The sequence below is a fragment of the Alexandromys fortis genome, unplaced genomic scaffold (genome assembly GCF_014885135.2).
Source record: "Alexandromys fortis isolate MF-2015 unplaced genomic scaffold, M_Fortis_MF-2015_v1.1 scaffold_198, whole genome shotgun sequence".
NCBI classification, from domain to species: Eukaryota; Metazoa; Chordata; class Mammalia; order Rodentia; family Cricetidae; genus Alexandromys; species Alexandromys fortis.
In genome coordinates, this window is record NW_026068111.1 from 2,858,025 (window position 1) to 2,871,596 (window position 13,572).

The 13,572-nt window shown below is 47.2% G+C and overlaps 1 protein-coding gene across 1 annotated transcript; it reads right to left on the reverse strand.

The window, feature by feature from the left end:
- Window positions 1–239: 239 nt before the first annotated feature.
- Window positions 240–11,878, reverse strand: LOC126489917 (ribonuclease P protein subunit p29). The gene is made up of 7 exons (XM_050124518.1): window positions 11,634–11,878; window positions 8,702–8,754; window positions 6,918–7,135; window positions 5,766–5,843; window positions 5,553–5,614; window positions 3,962–4,063; window positions 240–2,197 (listed from the first exon to the last, which is right to left on the reverse strand). The coding sequence occupies exons 1-7, from the start codon at window positions 11,638–11,640 to the stop codon at window positions 2,061–2,063; spliced, it is 657 nt and encodes a 218-aa protein (XP_049980475.1). The 5' UTR covers window positions 11,641–11,878; the 3' UTR covers window positions 240–2,060.
- Window positions 11,879–13,572: the final 1,694 nt, after the last annotated feature.

The window sequence follows — 13,572 nt, forward strand, 5'->3', positions numbered from 1 at the left end:
CCCATGAAATTCAGGAAAATGTGAGCTCGTAGCCTAGCAGTTAGGCTGAGCTGCTTGGTGTCCCAAGCATAGCATACAGCAAAGAAACAGCAGAGAAACCCAGGCCATTGTCTGTGGATGGGGTCCAGACTGGATACTGCCACCTTCCTGGGAGGTAAAGCCAACTTTTTAGGAACATTTCACAGTCGTTACTAACTACCCTCAAATTCCTGTGTTGAAGCTCTATCCTCCAACACGACTGTTTGGAGATAGGATCTTTATGAGGACGAAGGATAAACGGGTCATAGATGAGATGCTATCATCTCTTCTCATCACAGCATCATAAGAGGCGCACTAGAGCTCCCCTCTTGAGGACAGACCATACGCACAGAGAGCTGGCTGTTGACCAGTCAGGAGGAAGCCTTAGCAGAAACCAATTTCGACAGCAGTCTGAGCCCTTTCTTGAGATGCCAACTGTTTTTCCCATTGGCTTCTATGGCACTCTGCATGGGGCTCATGTTTCTGTAGTGCATGGTTTACATTCAACAGAGTAGGTTGTCATGTGACTCTCTACACCCCAAATCTCATTTCTACCACAGTCCTATTCCTTGGAGACAGTCACAAGTATCTATACCATACCCCTCTCCATGAAGTTGTGGGGACTTGGATAATCATGCTCCATGTAATACCAAGTGCAGTTTCCTCAGGAACAGTATCTGGGAGGATGCTGGGGACCTTGGTCCCCTGGGGAGGTCAGGGAGACAACAACAGCACATCCCAGCCAAGGGGAAGAGCAGAGACTCTATGGCAGGTGAGCAGTACATTGTCTCCCTTGAGGGAGAATGTCTTTAGCGAGTCAATGGACACTTGATTGGGGCCAGCAGTAACATGCTTCACTTGGCAAGTGGCACCAGCAGCTTTTCTGGGAAGCAACTGTGTTTATGCAACATAGTGCGCCCCTTACATCACAGAGGGTGGGGCTGGACAGGTCTGCTCTGAAGGTGCAGCACCTGTGCACTTTGAGCCAGCTAGAACAGCAGTCACTCTACACAGAAGAGTTCCTTGGTAGAGTGCTGGGTAAATAAGGAACATACACACACTCTTAGCTGTCTCTCTCACCCCCGTGGCTGTCCTCCTGGGAAGAACATGACTCTGGAGCCAGCTCTTCTGGTTCAGATCTTAGCCTTTCTTTACCAGTCCATAAGACCTCAGACAATGATCATTTTCAGGCTGAGAGGTCATGTGTACCCTGAACCTGGGTGGCAAGGACTGTGATAACACGGGGGCCAGGTGGGATGGGACAGTGCCATGAGGAATGTCTAGATGATGTTGACAGAACCAGGGCCTAGATAATCTCTGGGACTAGGGGGAGCACTTTGGTTTCTGGGAGGGAGAAGGCTGTTTTTCTGTCATATAAAGATCATCAGGCTCACTCATTCCTCTTCCATCCAGTGCAGTCTGAGTGGGAGGCACCGAGCACTGACCCCCAGCACCACTGCTGACCTGGGGTGAGTGCTGGATGTGCCGTCACCTACTATTGCCAGGGCAGTTTCTGAGCCGGCCAGCAGTCACACACCTCTTACAAACAAGGGGCAACTGGCCCCTCTAAACCAGGTGTCAATGACAAGGCCTCCTCAATACCGGCACAGAGTAGCTATCCCAGCCATTTTTAATGCTGGTCCTGACCTGTAGTTCCAATGGCCACGTGCAGAAAGACCTCATCTGGTCTTACACAGTAGAAAGGTTAAAAATATAGCAGCCAAAAATGGAACTAAGATGTCCAAATATATCATTATTAGCACAGAATGTTCCAGAAACACAGGAAAGTATGAAAGACAGAACCTAATGGCCACCCAAATCACCCAAGGTTAGTCCTGGTGTATTTTCTGCTAGTCTTTCCTCCCTGGAGAGACAAATCTCTACCCCCGACTTCCTCCTGTGTTGTTCAATGTTCTTTAGCCACTCTTTTTTCCCTGGAGTCGAGATGGGCCACAGCCAGAAAGTGTTTCATGGAAAAGTGGGTATTTAAGGTGTTTCCAGTTCTCAGCTGCCAGGGACATCTGTCGCCAGTGGCAAAGAGTTCACAGGTCAATTGTTCCCTTTACTTTGAACTTCTTGGCAGATCTCTCACTTGACCGAAGCTGGAAGTTACTTCCATAAATGTAGGAAATGAAGCCATCAATTTCTATGGTGAATACACAATTCAGCTTGGGGATAACTGAATGGAAAAGAAGAAAGGAAAAAGGATGAGGAACAATATAGACAGTGCATTCATGTTCATGTAAGCATGATTCACACATGTTTACATTTAAATTGTATTAAAGTAGTCGGAGGCTGCTTGTTCATTTCCCGGCTGCCAAGACCCAAAATAATCACACAGAAACTATATTAATTGCAGCACTGCTTGGCCAATAGTTTAGGCTTCTTACTAAGTAACTCTTACATCTTAAATTAACCCATTTCTATTAATCTATTAATTCTATTATTGCTATGAGGCTTGTGATTTACCAGTAAGGTTCTGGCATCTGTCTCCTTCGGCAGCTACAAGACATCTCTCTGACTCTGCCTTTTCTCCTCTATCTCTGCTTCGAATTCCTGCCTTGTTCTGTTTTGCTCTGTCATAGGCCCAAGTAGCTTCTTTATTCATTTACCAATAAAAGCAACAATACAGAAGGACTTCCCACAACATTATTAAGGTGATGCTAGACCTTTATGGCCAGCACTTAGGAGACAAAGGCAGGCAGATTTGAGAGTTCAAGGCCAGCCTGGTCTACATAGCAAGCTCCAAGCTAGCCAGGACTGCATATAAGACTGTCTTTTAAAAAGTGTACAGGAATGAGAAGACCCATGCCAGAAGTACCCAAAAAAGACCTGGGCTATTTGATTCACAGTCTAAATATAACTCCCTGCCTAATTTCCAGATTTAGGGGTGATCAACTTAATTCCCAGAACTGAGGGCTCTCATACCACCAAACCCAGTTTCCCATACAGTCTTGAACTGGTTCTTAGATTTGTGCAGAGTGGGGAAACTTCTCCATTACTTCCTTAGACTTATAAAGTGAGCAGAAGAACATACAGGGAAATGGAAAAACAATGAAGCAGGGCTGTGGTGGTAGCTCAGGCGTAGAGCCCAGGATTAGCTTGGTCTTGATTTCTAGCATCAACAGAAATGAGTATAAACCCCTCAACTGTTGTTTGAACTTTGGATTTGTGGGCAAGGTCTGGTACTGGGGTATTGGAAGATTCAAAAGTACCTGTTGGAGTGGCAATAACCATGCTATGATGTGGCATTTCCCCCTGTATGCTGTGATTACCATTAATGAATAGAAAAACTGCTTTGGTCCTATAGCAGGGCAGAACTTAGCTAGGTGGGGAAAACTAAACTGAATTCTGGGAGAAAGAAGGGCTGAGTCAGAGAGAAGCCATGGAGCCTCTGCCAGAGACAAACTCTGGGAACTTTACCTGGTAAGCCACAGCCTTGTGGCAATACACAGATTAAGAGAAATCGGTTAAATTAACATGTAAGAATTAGCCAATAAGCTAGAGTTAATGGGCCAAGCAGTGATTTAAATATGCGTGATTATTTCAGGGATAAGCGGCCTAGGGATGAACAAATGGCTCTCTCCTCCCAACAACGCTAAAACTCAAGAGTGTCTCCAGCAAGGGCACAGTTTTCAGAACTCCAGTGGCAGGCTGTTTTGGTTTCTTCTGCCTGTCTTTTAGTTATTCATTTGAGAGGTGGTGACCTTAGCAATGGGTGCCAAAGACCCAGATAAGCAGTTCTTCTGTCCTATTTATGGACAGGCTGCTGTGTTCATGATGTCTCTTGGTAGCCATAGGGGCAGGGGCCTCTCTCTGCAGTACATAACATAGCAAGAACCTGCAGACTCTGACTCCATAGTCAAGTAGAACCTGAAAGCCTCAAGGAAAGGATAAGGCGCTCCTCCCCCCTCCTCTCATACCCTAGGGACACAGCACACACCTTTCAGTCGGTCTTCTTTGGTGATGATCTTGAAGACATGCTTGGTCTCCTGCAGGAGGATTCCTGTGACCCCCACATAGGAGGGGCACTTGGATTTCGTCACTGCAAAGGAGAAAAGCAGATGAGGATAAGGCCTGGGTAGTGCCAGCAGTCACAGATTGGTCTCAGGGACTAGGAGCCTGGCCCTTCTAAGCTGAGGAAGAGAAGACCAAGAGGATAGCAACTTTATAGCTGAGCAATGACCAAGCCAGCAAGAGCCCAGGATTCCTAACTCTTTGTCCTGGGCTTTGCAATCTCTGGGCTGTTCTCAGGTATCCTTTGGGTTTTATGCAGGGTTCTGGAGCCAAGAGGCCATACACAGAAAGAACTAAGCCCAGTCGTGTTGCTTTGATGGAGCAAGTGCCATGGGCAGGACATCCATCATTCCCTTTTGACTCTCCTGAACATTTCCTTGAATGCAGTCCTCCTATAGAGCTGCCCAGAAGTGACAAGTGAGTCCCCTCACTGGCAGGGCCCTGCCTCCTCCATGTAATCAGCACTTGGAGCTAACTATGGGCTTAGTGTGCTAGGTCAGTGCTGGGACAGGACGCTGAACGTGATGGCCTGTATCCTGCTCCTGTGTGCTGAAGCTCTCATGGAGGACAGTGATAGACAGCACAGACTATTCTATTTCTTGATACTGATAACGGCTATGAGAAAATAAGAACAGCACAATGGGAGTGGAGGGGAAACCTTAGTGGTGGTAGACTCTCAGGAAGGGACATCAGGAAAGGGACCTGAGTTACAGCAGGAGTCAATGCATGAACCTTCAGAGCCCCTCGTCAACAGAAGGACCCAAGCAAAGGCACCAGGTGTGCAAGTCACACAGAGGGCAGCCAAAGGTCATCGTAGATTTTTACTCTGACTGGATGGGAAGCTGCTGGAGGCTTAGGACAGGCAAATGGCAGTCAGGAGTCTGATGTCCGATGACAGCCTTCATTCTGTGTATTTCTTCTGGTGTGTATGTAGGAATAAAACAGTATGTGAGCCAGGGGAGGGTGAGAGAAGCTTCCACAGCAGCTTGAGGGAGTTAGAGGTAGGTCAGACTCAGGAACTAGGTGTGTTAACCGACTTGAGGTGCAGGATTAGGAAAGAGGTAATGTGCATGTACTTCTAGGTCTCTAGCCTGAACAAACTGGATACGGAGATGTGTCAGAATCAGAGAGCTGACCACAGGGGAGACTAAGGGCTGTGTTAGGTACTTTGAGGCCCCTCCTGGCTGTCCAGGTAGCTGTTGGATGCCATGGGGTGAATGAGTCTGGCAATCTTGGGAAAAGTCTGCACTGGTGATGGCACCCTGGAAACATGAAGAGGGGGAATCTGTCCCCCAGAGTCTGCACTAGAGGCGAGGTGACAACAGTATGAGCTGACGGCATGCAGACACCACTTAGTGTGTGTTTAACAAGTCCCAGCATGGGTCAGGTCACAACCACCTTAGATCTCACTGCTTGTAACTTAAGAGAAACCTCAGGATGCCAAGTGACAGATGCCAGGCTGAGTACTGCCACTGAGTAACAGTCTCCAGATGACCACATGCTCTCACAGAAATTACCTGAAATAATAGCACCGTGAAGATCCGCCTTCAGGAGCTTCGCTTGAATCATCTGTGGCTGCCTAGGAGGTCAAGAGAGCCCACAAAGAAGAGCTGGTAACAAAGCAAACAGGATCACAAATGCCCACAGCCAGCTGGTTTCCCAGGCTGCGTCTCTAGTGCACGCAAGACTTGGGATCTAATCCCATGGCAGGCTTCAGAAATAAAACTCACGTGTCTGGCTTGAGCCCGTTGCACAGGTCACGGATGTACTGCTTCCAGAGTTCATGCAGAGGGAGGAAGAGACTGTATCTGTCAGAGTCAGAAACACAAGCTTGGGATTTCCAGTGTTCGGCAAACCAGAGCTGGGCTCAAGGCCAAGAGTAAGCACGAGGGAATACCCGAGACTGCGTGGAAGCCATAGGTGCCCTGACGACAATGTGACCAAGGCCAAGTACATTCCCCTCCTTGAACCTCAATTTCTTCCCTGGCAGAACCTTTTCAGGGCTAAATTTCTGCTTTCGAGAAGGGAAGAGGGGGCCTTCGCCTTGATGCCCTTCCTCCTGGCCAGTTGTGGGCATGATGGAGGGGCCCCTGGCTCAGAGCAGGAGAGCATCTGAAGGTGGTGATGTAGCCTCAGCCATAACAACCCAGGTGCAGGTTGCCAGGCAGGACCTTGTGTAAGGTGGCAGGATCGTCTGGAAGGGAGGGTAAAGGACCAAGAGCTTTTCTCTGGGGTCGTTATCCTTTGTCTTGGTGCCCATTCATACCAAGCCAGGATCAGAGACAAGAACACCAGGCTCAAATCTGAAACAGGCACTTCCCGCAAGGACTCCAAGGAGGCAGCTCCAGTGCAAAGTGACACTCTCTTGTTTTCTGGGACAAGAAAGGCTGCGTGGCTATGGAGTGTTATACAAAGCCTAAACATAGTGGCTGTAAACGCAAACTCAGAACCATCTCGAGGGAGACATCCTTCCACAAAACAGTGACACATTCCTTTCAGAAACTTCTGAAATGCCAAGGCAGGACCTCTCCCTGGCAGCAACCTATGAGTGAGTGATTCTGCTAGTGATGTTAAAGGGTATAGGAAAGCACATATTAAAGAATATCAGCCTGTTGCTATGGGCAACAGAGACACTTAGTGAGGCTAGGAGAGAAGTTAAATGTTGAAAAGTCCTCAATCTGACCAACGCCTCCCTTTTAGAGGTCAAGCCATGACATAAGAAAATTGGTAGTGGGACGCTGCCCCCTTGTGGCAGATGGTGGAGAAGCCCCTGAGACTAAAGGGGCAGAGCTGTCCAGGGAATCCCTGGAATCCCCAGTCCAGAGCCCTACCAGGAAGACTAGGCAATGGTGAGTGGCAAGGCCATGGGAAGACTGGCGTACCTCTGTTGCTCTGAGCTAATGTCAAAGAGCCTCATGTCTCTCCTCTGTTTGGAAGAGAGGCCTTTGGATTTCTTCTGCTTTGGCTTCTGGCGAGTGAAGTATTCCAAGACCACAGCCTTGCGCTGCAGATGGCTCTCACAGTCTTGCTGGCTCAAGTGTGGGATGGTGCGCTTCAGGAAGGCCCTCACAAAGGCCTCAGCCCGCTGAGTTCCCAGCTCCTGCTCAGAGACAGGGTGGTGTGGTTCACTGCTCTACTTTCAGACACCAAGGCACTCATCCCGTTCCTGAGAGCCACCATCTTTGCTGAGCTAGGCTCACACATCTCCTGTCTACCAAGTGTTTCCTACACACAACTACCTAGATGTAAAAGTCACACTCATGTGCTAACTGTGACACCGCCCCACACTGCAGCCAGGTCAAATGCTGACCAGTCCTGCTTCCTTGAGGTTACTCTACTGAGCATTCAAAATCCTTTGTAATGCAAACCTTCTCTAATCCTTGTGGGGAAGGAAGCTTGAGAAATGAACTACACAGGTTATTTAATAAGTCATGACCACAAGACTATCTTGAAGTGGAAGAGAACTGAGGTTGTTAGGGAAATGAGCCATTTCAGTATTAGGGGAAACTGCCTGGGGGTTCCAGGTAGGTCAAGGAGGAGGAATTCTGACAGTGAGCAGCACAGTCCTCTTCCCTTGCTTTCAGCCTTGTGGACTCCATGTGGCTGCTCTTGGAGAGGTCTGCTCCAGGCCACTTTGAGGCAGAAAGTGTAAAGTGTATCTCGGGCACACTCACTCTCAACCACAGGACATATAGAGTTATATGGACTCCTGGGGAATGTTGGGAGACTGTTTCACAGCCGCATCAGTCCCACGCTTCGTTTCCCACCTCTCAGGCGGGAGCAGCAACAGTCTATTCTACACTGGCTGCAGGTAACTCACTCGGCCTTCATCTGCTGCAGCTCTGGGCAGTGCTCTTTTCTGAGCACCACCTCTTGGCTAGGCCATTCGCTGGGTTCTTTTTGCATCACCCAGACAGTAAAAACAAGTCTGACGCTAACTGCCAGGTTTTGGTTAGCATATCAATAGTAAATGATACCCTCTTTGTGCTAATGCAGGAGATAAAAAGAATACATAATCTTTGAGGTAGTTCAAGTCAGGGATGGCTAAACAATTCATCATCAATAGAAGGACAATTTGGTTCTTTTAAATACATATGTGATCTCTCTTTCATGGGGAAATACAATTAAAGGTGGTTAACTGGCCTTTTAACATCTTGATTTAAAGGATATTCATATTCTCTCTCTCTGGGACAGGATTTCTCTGTGTAGCTCTGGCTGTCCTTGATCTCAGAGAGCTGCCTGCCTCTGCCTATAGGTGCTGGGATTAAAGGCGTGCCCCACACAACCTGGCAGGATATGAGCCACAGGTAAAGCTTCTGCCCAATTGACAAAGCCTGTGAAACATCCAGAGAGAATCTGTAACATCCACGTATGAAATTGGCTGAGCACTGAACGGGGCAAGATCAAGACAGGTCTCTGGTAGGCACAGGCTGTCTGTCATTCCCTAAAGAGTGGGAGAGGACATGAAATCAGGAGCTGACTCTGGAACCCTGAGAAAGGAGCCTGGAACATGAAGACACCAACCAAAAAGACCTTGATTTGGCCTAAAGTAAGACCTGTGCAGATGAGTAACCCATGGGAAAGAACAGCTAGATGAGTCTAAGAAGACACTTGGCCTGCTCTGCTGTCAAGTCTACTGCTCCCAGCCCCCTCTGAACGACTGTACCTGCACATCGTGCTCTCTGGCTTCTTTGTGAGGAAATGCACGGTAAATCACAGCTGGGGACAAACACAAAAACAGACGATTACTTCTGTTAGGAATGAGTATAATACCCAAGGCTTTTCTAACCCTGACAATAGCTACACTTATTCAGAGAAGGAATACTGAGCTGGTATGAAAAGGCAAAGCTTTCTTGGATGATCCTCCTGTTTTACTCTGCAGTGTTGAGGGTTAAACTCAGTGGCGTTTCATGCACGCCAGGCAAGTGCTTCACCTTGGATCCATGTCCTGACCCTACTGAACGCTGCTTAGTTACATATTACTTAAGACAAGGCCTCACTCTGTATCCTAGGCTGGCTTAGAAATTGCTATGGAGCCCACAGTGGCCTTAAACCCCCAACACTCCTGTCTCAGGCTCCCTGTGCTAGTTGCTGGGATTATAGACATGTACCACCTCAACTGTCTTAGACACTTCTTCTTCTTTCCTCTGGCTGGATTTGTCCTAGAAATTCCCAGGATGAGGTTTAAAAAGAACACTTCTCAAAGCTTAACGTGTTTAAGAGTCACTGGTATCTTATTAAAGCATGGGTTTAGTTCCTACTCCAGATTCTGCCTGTCTAAAAGAAGTCCTCGCTGGAACACTCTAGAGTTGTTCTCATTTAAAATACAGGTTATAGTTACACGAGGGCGGTGCTCACTAAGTAGTGAAGACTCTAAAGGTGAGGTGACATTGGTGGCTAGGGCGTGTGGTTGGTTGAAACACTACAATTTGCTGACTACAAGAAATTCGAAACAGATTTTTCACAGTTCAGAATCCTGACAAGATAAAATATAACAGTTTTTCTTCAAGTTCTAAATATGTCCAGCATGATGCTGAAATCCCTTTAACCATCCATGCTCCTGTTTCTTATTTGTTTGGAGGAAACCATCATGGTGGCACTGGGGGACAGAGTAGAGGAGTAAATGGGATAAGAAAGAGCAAATGACCAGAAAATGTAGCTCACACGACCCCCTATACATTTATCTCTAAGGTGAGTGTAGTGATACTCATGGTTAATCCTGTCACTTCAGGGGGAGAGGCCAGCCTAGTTTACACTGTGAGTTCCACTACATAGCTGGTCTTATCCCAATAGCAACAACACAAACAAAGAAACAAAAGCCCATCTCTGTTCTCTTGGGCTTCCCTGAGTACATGTTTGCCCAAGTAAACAAATCAAGGCAGTTACCAGTTTTACATGTAGAATCTGGTTCTCCCTTGAACTGTAGATTGAGTTTGTTTACTGAGAAAAATGTGCAGGGCCTGGGACCCTAGGAATAACTTTGTTTTACCTACCCCAGATGCCTATCATCAGGATTAGAAGTCTTTCTGCATCAGTACACATGTAACAGCTCTGGTATACTCATTGCTTGTCAAGCAGTTGATTTAAAAGGACACAAATACACTCAGAAGTATGTGTACATATTTACTTTAGTCTCATTAATTCTTCTAAGTAATTTTAAATTAGTTATTCCTAACTATGCCCATAATATTTTTAAATTTTATTTATTTATATTTTTAATTTTTTTCCTTTTTAAAAGATTTATTTATTTTTATTATGTATACAACATTCTGCCTCCATGTACGCCAGCGCGCCAGAAGAGGGCGCCAGATCTCATTTCAGATGGTTGTGAGCCACCATGTGGTTGCTGGGAATTGAACTCAGGACCTCTGGAAGCACAACCTGTGCTCTTAATCACTGAGCCATCTCTCCAGTCCCTAAAATTTATTTTTTAAAAAAACCATCTCTTCACATTTTACATACCAATCCCAGCTCCTACCCCCTCCTCTCCTCCCATTTGCTTCACCTTCTCCCCCACCCTACCCCTATCCACTCTTCAGAGAGGGAAAGACTTCCCATGGGAAGTCACCAAAGTCTAGCAAGACCAAAGCCCTCCCCAGTATATCTAGACCGAGCAAGGTATCCCTCCAAAGAGAATGGGTTCCAAAAAGCCAGTACAAGCAGTAGGAATAAATCCTGGTCTCACTGCCAGTGGCCCCAGTCATACAACTGTCACTATAAACTAGAGGGCCTAGTTTGGTCCTATGCTGGTTCCCTCTCTGTCAGGCTGGAGTCGGTGAGCTCCCATTAGTTCATGTACGTTGTTTTAGTGGGTATCCCCCCCCATGGTCTTTACCCCTTTGCTCATATTATCGCTTTCCCTCTCTTCGACTGGACATTGGGAGCTCAGCCCAGTGCTTCACTGTGGATCTCTGCATCTGCTTCCATCAGTTTCTGGATGAAGGTTCTATGATGACATTTAAGATAGTCATCAATCTGACTACAGGGCAAGGCCAGTTCAGGCATCCTCTCCACTATTGCTTAGGGTCTTAGCTGGGGTCATCCTTGTGGATTCCTGGGAGTTTCTCTGTGCACATAATATTGAAGTCGAGATATGCCAAGGCACGTGATCTCTGATAACAGGACATGGCAGGAGTGTGAATAATCTCGATCGTGTCCACTCTCCCCTCTAATAGTGCTCCAGTGCTTGCTTCCCCTTCTTGAAACATCTGTGTTCTGATCAAATACCACCGCCTTAGGTTTGAGATACTGCGCCTGGGAAGATTTTTACAGGACGAAGCGTGAAAAACCAGGCTGTAGAGGGGAGCAGGCACTTGGCCACAGTTATCAGGGCAGGTAGTGCCTACTTCTGGCCAAGGCCTTGGATCCACCTCTTCTAGTTTCCCGGGGGAGAACACCCTCGATCCTGAAATCTATTCCTAGCTTAGAGACAGAGTCGGGCTGATTCACACTCTGGGTCTCGATTTCTTTTGTGTGCTGAGTCAATTCCCTGGATATTGTCCTGGGACTCTTTGGAACAGGTATCCCTGATTCACCTTCCAGTCCCGACCCTCTCAATACTGTGATCCGTGCCCAATTTCGTGTCTCATCCCGCTTACCCTTCATCTTCGGAACACTTCCGGAGCGCTCTGATGACGTCTCAATCGGGCCTCTTCTTTCTCTTTCTTCGTTTTGTTCTGAAGCTTTCAGTCACCAGGACTCTTTCTTGTCTAAGTTTCCGCTAGAAAAACCCGTTGTGCTCAAGAAACAACGTAGGCACAGTACACAAACAGACTTGCTCCAGCGGGCAACATTGGACTGCGACCAGATTTCGGAGGTGGCGCCTTGCGTGACGTCATCAACGCACGACGTCGTCTGGCGGTACATGCGCCTTAGGTTTAGCTCCGCGGCCAAGGGAGGGGCGAGCTAACCGCCCCTTCCCTTCTGTGCCGGGTGGAGTCTGTATTTTGTGCCACCTTTGTTTGAGTCTCTCACCGGTTGGAAGAGTCGGGTCACGGGTCAGAATTAATGAAGTATAGCGAGTCAAGCTGTCATGGAGGAGACGCAAGGCAGATTGGGGACAGGGAGGGCGGAAATGGGTCTGAAATAGTGGAGGTAATGGCTGTAGTGAGGTCTTAGGATTCCTTCAGCGTGTTTGAGACAGGGTTTCTCTGTGTAACAGCCCGGGCCGCCCTGGACCTCACCGTAGACCTGGTGCCCTAAGACTTAGACATCTGCCTGCCTCTGCCCCCTGAGTGCTGGGATTAAAGGCCTGAACCACCACTGCCCCGATTGTCTGTCTGATTGTCTTGTCTCTCTCTCTCTCTCTCTCTCTGTCTGTCTGTCTGTCTGTCTGTCTGTCTGTCTGTCTGTCTGTCTGTCTGTCTCTCCTCCCTATTATGGCGTGAACCACCGCCAACTGTTTATTTGTTTGTTTGTTTAGCAAGGGGCTCTTGTGACGCTGGCTGGTCTAGAATTCCCTCACAGGTACTATTCCCATCTTGTAACGGCGTCCAGGAATTTCCTTCTGTCTCAGCTACTAAGTACTAAGTTTTATGATCCCGTTTAAGGGTCTCTTTTCTAGGAGTAAAGGAGAGTAGCTTTATCTGCTTTTGCTCTCAGAACGCATGCTTTTTAAAATTAATTTCCCCCTATGAATACAAAGGTCTCCTTGTGGAGCCCAGACACTTGCTATGTAGCCCAAACTGAGGATGGAAGTGTCATAATCCTGTCTCAGCTCCTGGAGCATTAGAATTTCCCTGCTTCTCTGACTGCCTCTAACCCAGACAGCGTTCTTGAGACTGGGAACATTAATTTCTGTCGGTATGATAAAAGACGAAAAATAATCCTCATGGCTAGAGGTCTGGGACACAGAGGCCCAGCGCCCAGCCTTCTCAGGTTGCCTGAGTTCTGTCCAGACACTGCCCTTAACTTCTCATGAGTGCTGCCTCTAACTTGAATGGTGGGCGAGAGAAAGCAGAGTATATTGTCCCTGTACTCTCTTTGGTCAGTGATTTTTAATACTGAGTACTCTGCAACCTCCTTTAAAAGAAGGACAAAGAATTCTCAGAGAAACTTGGGCAAACACCACCACATCCTTGTTTAAGAAACATAGGCTTTGTATCTCTTTGGGTGATAGTTGTGTGCCATTTTGATCTTAAGCAGTATAGGACATGCTAACATGGTTTAGAGCTTGAGGCCAGCCTGACAGCAACAGGATGGACACTAAGTGTGTGGCATTCGCAAAGGCCTGCGACTAGTTTAGCATTTATAAGACTGTGTAGAGAAAGTGCCCTTGGGGACTCAACATGTGAACCCAATATTGTACCACTTGATTTCTTTTTGTGACTTGGTCTTTGTAGGCCTGACTGTCCTGGAACTGGATATGTAGATCAAACTAGCCACAAACTCTACCTGCTTCAATCCCGAGAGTGCTGGGATTAAAACATTTTAAAAGATTATTTGACAAAAATTGTATATATGTATGACATTTAAAATGACACTTTCAAATTTATATATTGTGAAGAATAGCTAAATCAGACTAATTAACCCAATACC

Excerpts from the sequence above, each read along its gene's own strand:
- LOC126489917 (XM_050124518.1), bottom strand. Across the intron at positions 5,615-5,765 it reads AACGGGCTCAAGCCAGACAC|GCAGCCACAGATGATTCAAG; the intron begins GTGAGTTTTATT and ends TTGACCTCCTAG. Across the intron at positions 4,064-5,552 it reads TCACGGTGCTATTATTTCAG|TGACGAAATCCAAGTGCCCC; the intron begins GTAATTTCTGTG and ends TCTCCTTTGCAG.